We start from the raw sequence: 13,291 nt of genomic DNA on the forward strand, positions 1-13,291 counted from the left end.
TCTAAGTCTTATTATTTGCCGAAGGGGTTTTGTAAGTGTTGTTAAATTGGGTACTTACCCATCTCCCAACGTAGTTAACGAGTCCAAGAAAACTCTGTATCTCTTCAATGTCAGCCATCCAGCTATTTTGAAGCCTGTATTACTTGAATACACTGGACAAATCCAATGGATTTATTCCTTTTTAAGTTAGTAGATGTCCCAGAAATTCAATTTAAGTTTGTTTTAAAGATGCATTTGTCGTGGTTAAGAAGAACATTATTATCTTTCAGGATTTGTAACACCTTTTCAAGTCATTTATCGTGTTGCGACTCATCAGATCTATGTACCATAATGTCATAAGTAAAATGCGCTGTCCCTTCATAACCGAGCAACAATTTCTCCACCCACTTTACGATTGATAGTTTTGTCATCATAGATTAAAGGAAAAATAAAGACAACAAAAGACAATAAAGTGACGTAATGGACTTAATTAGGCAAATTGCAATGAAATAAATAGGATTTGATGTATGATTTAATATTATAATGAAAGATTAGTGCTTCTACTATATTTAGGTTATATTTACTATAATAACCACATAGTTTTAGAATTACAGCTACATGAATATAGTGAAGTAAGTAACGGACCATTTTATGCGTACTGTTTTACTAAAACTTGATTATTGTGCGATATTTTGATTTAATTTACAAAAAAAATGAACAGTACATTTATCAATATTTATTTTATCAAATGAAAATAAATTTAAATCAAAATATGAATAAAGATTTTTCGTTAGTCCATTACGCCACAAAGCAAAAAAATCTAAATTTTCACGACTTTATCCTAAATTACTCAGGCTATACTTCGAAACTTGGGGGCTTCCCCAGTAAAGAAGCAGAATGACTAGTAGGTAGGGTTACCAATGTTGCCATAGAAAAAGTAAAAATATACCGAGTGAGTGATTATAAAGTGTGACTGACGAAAATTGTTTCATAACTTGGTAATCGTGGTGCGAAGTTTTCATGTTAAATCATAAAAAACGAGTTTACCTACAGTGAACATTGCTAGATCTAGCCCGAAAAGGGCGAAGGTGGAAACACTGCTGATCAAACAGCTAGGCAAATGGCTTGAATCGATGACAATAATTGACAAGCAATTTATTTTTTAAATAATACTACAATACGCTACGGCAGCATATCTTTCAGGCCGCTAGTTAAACAGCTAGTTGAAAAGCTAGGCTGTTAATTGAATGGCTTATTGAGCTGCTGCTAGTTGGCTGCGACAGCTATAATGCAAATTGTGAAATTTAAGCCAAGAACAAAGTATTTGAAACAAAATTTCAATCATTTTGAACAAAAACCTTTACGCTACAGCATTGGCTGGATGATTTATATTTATTGTTGTTTTAGTTTAAGAGTTGAATCTCACTTTATTTCTAATGACTTCCAATTAATTTAAATTTTTTGACTGTATGTGGCGTCTGTATATTATATTCAAGATGTCTTTACAATTAACAGTAGTGTATGTACTATGTAGAAAGTCGAAAACTTAATTTCTATGAAAATTACAGTTCGTAACGACAAATAATTTACACTTTTTATTCAAAATTTAAATGTATATAGTCTTCCTCTAAGTAGTCTGTAGAAACTATATTGAAAGTCCTTGCAAATAAAAATATTTATTAATTAAACCACTGCTTGTTATCTGTAGTTCATTTGTAAATTATTTTTTAAAATAGTAAAATTTGTGTGTTATTAGTTATATTCATCGTAATTTTTATATCACGAGTGGAAACCTGTTAAAAATATCTTTTGTCTGTTGTGAATCTTATAAATCACAATACATTGTTGTAAATTGTGTTAAATGTTACAGAAAGAAGGTAAACGTAATAATGATATGTCAAAAGCGAATGATAACATAAAAATTTAGTATATATAATTAATCGAATTAATACATATCTTAACTACATGAACGCAAGCTATAAGCATATTAAATGTAGTTTCAGCGTACATTCATTACTCTTCGTCGGCTAAATGAAGATATTATAATGTTCCTGTGTCAAGATAAAAGTAAAAAGAAAAGACTACAAAAGCCAAACATATTACGTAGAAATCCCAAGACTTTTAAATCAATCAATAAGGACCTTGAGTTAATTAGAGAAAAGCATGTCGACGCAAGTTTATTGCTAGAAACTGACCCAAAAAATGGGTCAAAAAAAGGCCACAATATGAAAACCTCCAGTGAAGTCAATGATGTCAAAATTAAAAGCTTTGATCTCTCAGAAGTAGAACCTAAACAAACTCGTTTGATTCCTATTCATTCAGGTATGCACATTTTTTTAAAACAACTAATTGATTAATACTAATTTGGCAGCTTTATTAGTTGTATCTTTTGGGATGGTCTTAGAGTTAAAAAAAATATCTTTCACTATAAACTAACTTATATAACCAATTTCTTAATTAAAATTTGAGTTTTGGAAGTATATTTGGTCTATCTGATTTAGGAAGTGGTAAGTTTAAGAGACAGAAAAAGGCAAGGTGGTTTACATTTTTGTATGAATTGTGTTTTTGAATTTCCCTTCTTAAAGCTAAAGCAACTGGTTTCAAACCCAACCCATTAATTTTTGTAGTTTAATTTAAAATAAATAGTATTTTAATATTTGTTTTTTTCATATTTTAGATATAACAGATATTCAGCCCTCGTTGAACATTGACTCTTTTCTGATTAGACATTCCGAAGGGCAGGTAAAGAGTTTAATTTTATGAAAATTATTATTATTTTCTTGTTTTTTTACTGAAATTCTGTTTTCAGAATATACCCTTTAAGAAAAATAAACAAAATGCTGATAGCTCACATGATAAAGTGTGCTTGGCATTTATTGATGGCAATTGTAAGAATTTTTTCAATTTTAATTACAGTAGAACCTCTATAAGTCGAACATCAAGGGAGACGCCAAAAAATTCGAGTTATAGAGTTTTCAACTTATGGAGGATTTCGACTTAGGCGGATTTTGATTCGACATAAAGAGTTTGAGGTTTTGGACACAAAGCAAGCAAGCACGTGTTTCCATGAGTCATAAATTTATTATTGTATACTCCTAAAATGTTTTCTAAGAAACAATAGTGTACTCACATTGTCAGCAAGTTCTTAAAGTCGGTAACTTATTTTTGTTCGAACAATAGAGATAATAAATTCCAAATGATCAAGTTGTAAAGGTTGTAAAATAAAACGTTCCTATGTTCGAGATACAGAGGTCAAATTTAATTTTTCGAGTTATAGAGTGAAAATATGTACCAAAATGGCTTGGAGGGACTCGGTGATTATTTCGATTAACAGAGGGTCAAGATTTCAAGTAATGGAGGTTTTGGTGTTTTAAGGGAAGGGAACAAAACATTTTTTCGAGATTTGGAGGTTTTTGACTTATCGAGGTTCGACTTAACGAGGTTCTATGTATATTTATTCTTAGTCAAGTATCCATTGTAGAGGTAACAAATTTTATTTTAGGTAGGCATCTGAAAGAATTTTGTTCTTCAGAGAAGATAAATTTCAGCTCCATTATTCCGCAGACATTTAACGAAAGGACAGAAACAGTCCATTCAGATGAACAATTCAATGAACATATGAGGTTTTCTATTGATGGCATTTCCCAAAGTAGAACTAAATACAAGGTATGGATAACATAAACTTCATAATTTGAACAGGATTCCTTATTACTAATATGGTAGGGGAGCCCACGATGCTAAATGGGGATTTACTCGAGCGTCGTAGAGACCTATTGGGATGCAAAGCTTATATAATAAGAAGAAAAAAATGTTATATGATATATATCTTTTCATCGGTGGGGGAAGCGGCTATAGATTGTTAAATATGTAAAAAAAAACTGTTGCATGGACATCCTCGAGCGCGTCAGATATTGATAGCATCAATGCCCTACGTATTTTTAATAATGTACGTATATTAATCTGATCGTTTGCATGATGCGGGTGGTTGTATTTAAGGGTTGAAAATGAAAAAAAAATAAAAATTATCGAGCGCGTCAGATTTTCTAAGGGAGTGTTAAGTGCACCAAAAAAAAGCTCTCATTCACTAATCTGACGATTTCGATGGGACGCAAACCCACGGCCATTTTCATAATTTGCAAAAAAAAAGTCGCAATTTTGAAATACTCAAGCGCGTCAGATTAAGATTTATTTGGTTCATCTTTATGTTCTAAACGTACTGTCTCATAATCTGACGATTATCTAGAGGGATTCGCCTGATCTGACAAAAAAAAAATTAGAAAAACGGTTCACCCCTGGGCTGGTTAAAGGGCCATCCCTGCAACTTCCCGCTAATTCCATTCCTGGGCGCTTAAAATTGATATTTTGAGCTCGCTGAGTTCAAAGAAAAAATATTTCTTATTTTTTTATGATTTTTTAAAATTTCTCAAAATCTATCGGTCCGAATCGGTTCAAATTCACAGGAAATGTAATTTTGAGGGAAATATTTAGAACGCCGTTTAGTAGATTCCGATCGGCTTAAGGAAATGTAGGCATCACGCAGCTGCACGCATTTAACTTTATCGACGAATTTTTGTTATTTCGGCTTGCGGAAATCGTCAGATTATATATTTTTCATTATTCTTGAATTATTTCCTTCAAAATAAAAAAAAAATTAGCTTTTTTTTTTACAACTTTGTTGCCCTCCCCTTTTTTTCCGTCATCTGACGCGCTCGGGAATTTCTGATGGTCAATTTTTTTTTACTAATCTGATCCTGTCTCCTTCACGGGCGGCCTTATATATGGGCCTCATATTTTGTGGAGGTACTTAACCGGGTACAAGGTATCCCCCTATATATTAATCTGCCGCGCTTTAGTAAATCCCGAAATCCCCTCTTGGGCTCCCCTACCATACTAGTTTTGTAAAGTGTTAATTTGCAATATGGATTAACTTATTTCTCTGTCCTAAAAGTTCAGAAAATTAAAATATCTTTATGACATCATAATTTGGTTTTATGGAGAATGAGCCCTTCATAGTCTTATGTTTACAAACTGTAAGTGAAAGTTATCAGTTATTTACTTAAAATATTATTTATGTAGCAAACTAATTTGGATCTGAACATTTAGTTTTATATTTGCTGAGATCTGAATGCACCATAAATTTATTTCAGTGTGATGTGGGAGATTGCGTAAAGGTGTTTTTAAGTGAAGAAAAGTTATTGAAACATAAGAATACTCATAATAAAGTATGCAGGATTGCACGACCAAGTGTTTTTGAATGTCCTGTTAAAAATTCAAGTAAATTAGAAGTAACCTGTCAAAAAGTGTTTTTAGTGAAAGAAGAGCTTATTAAACATATAAATGAAGACCACTCACTAGACGATGCAGCATTTAAGTAAGTATACTGAAATGGTGTTTAAAAATTAAAAATAAAATATTTTTGATAGTTATGGTGTGGTTGAACCAAGTATTGCTAATGGCAGGAATATTAACCACCATTCGGACCACCATTTAGGAGTAAAGAAGAATATAAAACATAAAGAACACTTAACACATGTAGAATTTTTTAGAGTGAAAGTAGGATGCACTAAATCATTATTAGTTTAGGTATTGAGGGAAGACTCTAGTCTTACAATCCTCGTATAAAATTAATGTCAATTGTTAGCTTAGTATTAACAAGTAACACATTCGTAATAATTATACTAAATATTGATCAAGATTTTAACTGTGCTAAAGAAAGTTTTTTTATGATAGATGTGACGTTTGCGAGCGTCGTTTCTTTTGGGCATCTGGCCTACGTGCGCACAAGCGTTCGCACGTTGAGCGTGCGTCTTTTGCGTGCCCTTGGCCAGAGTGTGGGCGTGTGTTCCGACACGCTTGTCGCCTGCGCGAACATAGCCGAGCGCACACTGGCGCCAAACCCTACCATTGCACTTACCCGGTATGTTTGAATTAGTTTCAGTTTCAGCTATCATTTATGAGTTGTGACGCCTTATTGGTGGAGTTCAAAAGAACATGTATTTATTTTAAGAATTATCTTGTTTGCTGTTACGTCTGGACCTTCATGCTTCAGTCATAAACTCCGTACAGATAAACGAACTCTATAGCGGGCCATAGACGGACCGCATGTTGCAGCCGATACCGACTGCTCTAAGCGGTCGCCGCACGGCGATCTGCAGTTTCCATACTAAATTCATATTCGCAATACACGGACCGCTCGAGCAGTTCCTGAGCAAACCGCATGTTGCAGTCGGTCTTGACTGCAACATGCGGTCCGTCTATGGCCCGCTTATGTCTGCAATTGCTTTTGCATGTATTGTAGTAACTCTCGCGGCACTTTGCAAATAATAGGAATGAAAATTATGTGTATGTTTATAGAACTGATGAAAAAGTACGTCTTTCTCTCTCTCTAGCGGTTCGTATGCTCACATGCGCACAACAAGTTTAGTGTTGGTACGGCATAGTTATGATTTGATATGTTATCTTTCGCACTTGTAGCACTTTGCCATTACAAGTTGCTCAATTCATTAAATAACTGAACTGAGGTTTTAGTTGCAATTTATTGTTATTATGATTTGATAGAATTGCGGCTGGTCGTTTCGCACCGCGAGCAAGCTACTACGTCACTCGCGGCGTCATACAGGCGACCGTCGTCATACGTGCGTGCAATGCGGCCGAGCGTTTCTGCGGCGCGAACACTTGCGCGACCACGAGGCTAGGCATCACACATTAGGTAAACACTAAATATTGTAAAAATACCTTATTTCGTTATATTTATGTAAGGTATACCTTAAAAAAGTTGAACTGATTTTATAATCGTTGACTTATAGAATTAATATTTCTTAAAAATTAAAATAATGTTACGTATCAAGGTGGCTATCATGAAATTGTGTGCGTTGCGAATAAGCGCAGATCCGGATTTGTGGGCACGAAGAGCTTTTACGCAAAATTTACAAAATAATAATAAAACCTTATTATTTCCATACCCTTAAGTACCATTTCAATTGTTGTTAATATTTACATATAGCTAAACGGTAGTAACAATGTGTTAGTCGCCTGTAAAATGGACCCCTTTTGCACAATACACACCATTTACAAAATATAAAACAATATTAAAAGTACATTATTAAACTAATTATGATTTTTATGTTATCCACATGGTCTCATACCCTTCAATTATGGTATACATACATACCTAATGATATTCACATGTATGGAAATATTTATCGTGGTCAACCCCATCCTTGACTAGCTAATTAATTAACTTTTCCTAAACCACAATCTTTTTTAGAGTTGGAAGCTTGTCCGGCTGCAAGGCTAGTGTTGATATTTATTGCAATTTATCAAGAACAATAAGATGGTTTTTCTTATACAAAACTTTTTAAATTTCAGAAGACACATCTATTGCAGTACAAGATAATGACACATGTGACATAAACCCAAAGCAACACAAACCAATGAAGAAGTCTGATAAATCCACGGTATTTATTCAAATCCATGACATGATATTTTTCCTTAATTATTCTATTGATGTCAAATAATTATATTTCAGGCAAAAGTAAAAAGAAAACAAAATACATGTAATGCAGAGAGTGACCCAGAGCGTATTTTAAAAAAAACTGGACAAAAATTCATGGTAACAATTAATCCCAATTCATTATTCTAAGATGGTACGCCACTCTATTAAACCATTAATTAATTCCAGGTTGAACTTTGGGAAGGAAATCAAATTAAATTGTTGGACGAACAGTCTGTTGCGTTACCCGACATTAATGATATGAGGATGGTTAATTCGGACGCCCCACCAAAGTCTGGGGAAGTGAAGGATTCCCTCTTGGGTCCCGGAAGTTGTGAAGACTTTGTGACGTATCCGGAGGAGGGGAAAGATCTGGTGATCAGTCACGGCGATAGAGAGTTTGTGATAACAACTACTGAGGATTTCGTGATTCAGGCCAGAGAAGAGGGAGAAGACTTAGTGATTACATCGCAATTTGAAGGAGAAAGAGATTTCGTGTTGACGTCCGGTCCTGATGATTTAGTAATAACTGGGGAGGAGGTAAGGGATGATCATGCGGCGCGTACGCATTGCACGTGGCCTTTGCGGAAGGCGGACTATAATTCCGATGATTATGTCCTAGAAGATGATGTTCAGGTATTTATTATTTATATTATAAATTCCTATTGTATACCTTCATGTTACCTGATATATACTTAAAAATACATAGTGTATCAAATAAATGAACCAGAAAAAAAGGTTGCAATAGGACATTTAGTCTCAGATATTTGTTGGTTTTGTGATTTATTTTTTTAATAGGCAATTAAGTGATCAGTCTTCAGTGCCTGACACACGCCTTCGATTTTTGTTAAATGCGCACACTGGGAGAAAAGTCCACGGATGCCGGGGTTAGAACCTATGACTTTAGGGATAACCACGCCACGAACCAGTATGCCAGTAGTGTTCTTCTTTTATATAAATACGAGAGATGGAGTGATTCCTGAGAAGTATAATTATGGTTTTCTATCAATTAAAATAAAGGGATTTTTGTTAATGACGTCGCAAATTTTCGCCACCTAGTATTGAAGGGTTCTATATGAATTGGTAGGAAAGAGTCATACTTCAATAGAATTTGTGTAAATATTGTTTTTAGCAAAGCTAACTAGAATATATATGTTTATAGGTAGAGCAGTTAGAAGGATCAGAGAGTAATGTGTTCACTGTGCGAAGCGATCTTTTCCTTCATGGCAGTGTCTTCCACAATGATGATAGCGAGTAAGTAATTTTTCATACAAAATCGCTATCAACAAAAAAATTTAATAACAATTTAAAAAAAATAACGGATTTTTTTGCTGTTTTTGTTAATCAAATTGAATCATTATTGAAGATGGTAACAATTTTGTTGCTATTGAAAACTGAGATCTCGGTAACTGAGGAAAATTTTAAGAATCTTTATTTTAATATAATAAAAAATAGAAAATGTATTAAATAGCTCTCGCCGAATTGATTGCCTGAGTTTGATATAGGTTCAAAGTAGAGTTTTTAATTACTTTTAAATCATAGTCTTTGAAGAAAAACGATTTGTTGATTGACTTTCCGTATTGCAGACAGATGTGCAGTGCAGTACGTGCAAGTGTGTCCGAGCGTGTTCTGGATTCAGAACTCATGTTGGACGCACCTTCCGTGCATCTTGCGCAGGTCAGTGATCAACTGAATTTGGTTATTTTCTTCTATTAATTGGACTATTTCAATTACGACGTATATCAACATCTAAAGTGAGCTTAAATGTACGATTAAATAGTTGTACTTTTGCTAAGGGCGTTCCAGTATTACGTAACGAATTTTGAGGGGGGGGGGAGGGGGACCTTTTGTTATGATGCGTGGCGAGGATTGAATTAGGCGTTATTGTTAATATTATTTTCGACTTTCCAGTACTTTACACCACATAATGGTAACTTTTAGGTATAAAGAGTCACTAGGTGGTCACGAAAGGTTTTACTATACTTGGGTACAGAAAAACGTTACGGCGCGTTACAGGGGGGGGTGTCAATAATCTCCAGAAATTGCGTGACGTAATACTTGAACGCTCCCTAATTACATAATTACAATTGGTAGTTTAAACAGTGCAAGATATGCAATAGCGCTGCCCAGATTCTTGAAAGGAAACGGTAAAAAATATTTACTCACGTATATTTGAATTACGAATGTCTAATGTTCATTCCTATTATATTTCTCCACCGAGGCACAATTTTTAGCCTATTTGCTTTGCGCTTAAGTATATGAGGTAACTCACAATGTTTAAGAAGGTGTAGAAAAAGCATAATTAAAACGCACTTGTATTCTATTTAAATCTCATACGCGTTTTCACCCTCATTATGCAACAGTTGTATACAAAGTATTTTAAAAATGCATCGACCTGTTGCGTGCTTTACATAATAAGATAAATCAAAGAATATAGGTTTCTACTGAGTTGGAATTTTTTGTGTCCAAAAACCTGCTGTCAACTGCCGTCGACATATTATGTCCGCTATTCTTAGGGTCGATTCGACCAAACTTCAATTTATACACGAGTAACTATACCAAGAATAATCTATTCCATGATTTTAATCTCGAGTAAATCCATAGTCGTTTGTCCACGTAATCGAATCTAGCAAAATATAATTGCGCTAGGAATTTACAATACGCGAATAGCAAGAGAATGGTGAACGAAAATAAAACTCGGCAAATAAATGTTGTTCTACAACGGGACAGTGTAAGAGCATACATCATGTCAACTCGATTTTGCCGTATTATAGTGTGAAAAAGTAGCTTTTAACAGGTGTCAAACGACAACAAAAAGTTTTTATTTCTTGTTTGTTTGAGGCTTTCGTCTAAAAAGGAACTTCTGTTGAGCCTAGTTGAATTTCATTCTAATATTATAGAAAATAAAAAATCTAAAAATATATAAATAAATAATAAATTGTTTAAACGTTTCATTATACAATGCCAGACTATTAATTTAGTGCGTTGCGTTGACTTGAAATTAAAACACAGAATACATATTTGTGAAATGACAGAAATCAGATGATTGGACTGACTGACGCCATTAAATTATTCTAGGAATAGCTGTTATTCCGTGCGAAACGGCGGTATAGTAGCAATTCCCGAATAAGCCCACTATTCTGAGAATTTGTAGTTGGTAAAACGTAAAATTGATTTACTCTCGATTAACTGACGATTTATTCTTAGATTAAGATTTACTCTTGTTTGGTCGAATCGACCCTGACCATTTTCTATAGCTGGACTTCTGGATAGGCTACATTAATAGATCTATCCGAATAAAATATTACAAAATATGTGTGTGGAGTAATCGCGGATTTTATATTTTATTAATATTTTAAAACCCATTGATACAGGAGGAGCTATATACAGATGCAGTGGACGAGTCTTCCTTCAGAGTTTTGCTTTTAAGTGGTGAAGAACTCACATGAGAGCTTTTAATACTAAAATTCGTATCTATTATTAAGAATAAGTTTACATGTATGGAACTAAAGCTAGATTTTAAAAACCAATACTTTCATCTAGTTCATTGAGGTTCAGGATGCGATAGAGATGCCAAATAGTCAACATTACTTGATATTAATACCTAATAAGGGCTAACTTCGCGAGAGGTACTATCTAATGTCGGGGGCAATCTTGCAAAAAATTACCGAAGTTATAATTCTCATATCGACTTTTTCTCTCAATAATGTTAGCTGACTCACGTCCCAGTGACCGTGCCCTTACTCTTTTACTTTGAGTAATGAAGTTAAACTTTCGTAAAATTCAAAATCGGCATTGTGGGTCTGTGGTTTTTGCAACAATTGGAAAAAGACGCTGATAGTTAAGCATACAGATGGCCCTTTTTTAATTTAATAATTTTCTCCAAAAATAACAAATAACGCTAGGAAATGGTCGGTGGTAGAAAAATTATTAAGAGTAACATGTGAAGGTGTTTAAAAGGATATTTATAACTAAAAATTATTAATTCCTTATGGAAATGAAAAACTATTGCTAAGCAATACTTAACTTAACATATCGTCGTCTGTTTACAATTATTGTAGAAAAAAGGTACGGAGCGGAGGTATTGAATGCGAATTATTACGTTAAATATTGGATGTACGTTACGACGTACGAGTACTGGTATTGCGTCTCTATCGCTCGGCACCTCTAGAGTATAGAGAACATCTTACCATATTTTTGTTAACGAGGGTCAAAAATTATAATCTTAATACTAAAAGGGTGCTCAAAATTTAATTGCGATGTTGTGTGAAGAAAGTTTTATGATACGTTTATGTACGAAGAGAAAGATATCGCTAGTTAGGAAGTCAGAGTATAGTAAGATCTCATGGATTGTTTTGAATTGATATGGAGATAAGCTCTTGTAAGATTTGTAGGATAACCATTACACAGCGTTTCGGATACATTTATATTAATTAATTTTCTGGACAGAAGAAGTGTTTGAAATTCCGTGCATTGTTTCACGAATTGTTTTTGTCTCATCATTATTTTTTTGATATATTATATTTATTAATTCATTTTAATTGCCTAGTTATCCTTGATGTTTATCGTATCATATAAAAACATAGATTTTGTATAAGATTAATGGATTTGGTATTTGTAACATCACATATAATTTTTATCAAGGCTAGGACTTGTTCTTAGGACCTCTATTATAAACGCTATTGGTGCTGACGTTTTTTTCTTTTGTCTTGGTTTTAATTTAAAAAAATCACAACTTGAGTCTGCAACGGGTTCATTGTTTCTCAACTAGATTGTATTACATAAATCGCAATTTCCTGCACGTGCTTCGATGCACAGATTCTCTTTTGTTTTATTTTTTGTTCACACGTATAGTTACAATAATAATTGAAGGCGGATTAGTCGATTAATCTTACAAAAGCTTAAAAGGGTGTTATTTAAGAAATTTGAAGGTGTTACCTAGATGTGTAAAGTACGACCAATGTAACGAAAATTTGATAAGCTACAAGGCCAGATTAAGAGATAAATTTAAGTACAAACGCCGGTAAATAATCATAGGTTTGGACAGTATGAAAAACTGGCTCGCATTTAAACTTGGGGCCGATACTTGGATTCAGAGATAGGAAAATGTATAAATTTTTATTTTTATTTTACGTATATGAACTGTTTTTGTTATAACTGTTAAATTTTCAATCAAATTAGGAGAATCGAGCCACTTGACTCTAAATCTTAGCTTAAGGCTTAATTCTTTGCCATATTTGGACCAGCGAAACTCTAGATAGGTGTTGCATAATTAATGAAACTCGGTGCAAAATTATATTTTAAATCTATTTTTGGCGTGCAATATTAGAGGTTTTTCTTATTTTATTCAAATATTTTTGTCGTAAATATAGGGCCCTTTCTATTTTCGGGTTAGTTGTTTTTCCTAATTACAAGTAAATTACATGGAATAATTTATTAGTTTCCATAGCGACTGGAATGACCAGTACGTAAAAATATTTCAGTATGGGTGAATTGAACAATAATTGGGTAATACGGAGGAATATCTCACACAAACTTTATGATGGCTCGGATATTCGTAATAATGCTATTTAATCAAATTCAGGGTACGTTGGTGGTATAAAACATCACTTGTGACTAACTTCAGCTAACTCTAAGATGGTTACGTTAGTATAGGATTTTAATAAGGAGATGCTTTGCTCAATAAATATTTTTAGATAAAGTCGTAATTGAGCCAATAACCGATCTCTGTAATTTTAACATTGTAAATGTTTGAACATATGTACAATGTTAAGTCTAAGTTTTGCTGGTTTAAGGAATAATTTACCTTAAGTGCAATAT

The 13,291-nt window shown here is 33.6% G+C and overlaps 1 protein-coding gene across 1 annotated transcript; it reads left to right on the forward strand.

Moving 5' to 3' along the window:
- The first annotated feature begins 1,238 nt into the window (after positions 1–1,238).
- Positions 1,239–11,426, forward strand: LOC125063657 (zinc finger protein 479-like). Its single transcript, XM_047670222.1, has 14 exons — positions 1,239–1,856; positions 1,977–2,301; positions 2,657–2,721; positions 2,789–2,867; positions 3,482–3,645; positions 5,127–5,350; positions 5,710–5,896; positions 6,538–6,688; positions 7,348–7,436; positions 7,508–7,591; positions 7,661–8,107; positions 8,634–8,725; positions 9,058–9,148; positions 10,846–11,426. The coding sequence occupies exons 2-14, from the start codon at positions 2,025–2,027 to the stop codon at positions 10,918–10,920; spliced, it is 2,025 nt and encodes a 674-aa protein (XP_047526178.1). The 5' UTR covers positions 1,239–1,856; positions 1,977–2,024; the 3' UTR covers positions 10,921–11,426.
- The last annotated feature ends 1,865 nt before the right edge of the window (positions 11,427–13,291 follow it).

This window comes from Pieris napi, chromosome 1, assembly GCF_905475465.1.
Source record: "Pieris napi chromosome 1, ilPieNapi1.2, whole genome shotgun sequence".
In the NCBI taxonomy this organism is placed as follows: domain Eukaryota; kingdom Metazoa; phylum Arthropoda; class Insecta; order Lepidoptera; family Pieridae; genus Pieris; species Pieris napi.

Excerpts from the sequence above, each read along its gene's own strand:
- LOC125063657 (XM_047670222.1), top strand. The coding sequence starts at position 2,025 with ATGTTCCTGTGTCAAGATAAAAGTAAAAAGAAAAGACTACAAAAGCCA. Across the intron at positions 5,897-6,537 it reads CCTACCATTGCACTTACCCG|AATTGCGGCTGGTCGTTTCG; the intron begins GTATGTTTGAAT and ends ATGATTTGATAG. Across the intron at positions 8,108-8,633 it reads TCCTAGAAGATGATGTTCAG|GTAGAGCAGTTAGAAGGATC; the intron begins GTATTTATTATT and ends ATATGTTTATAG.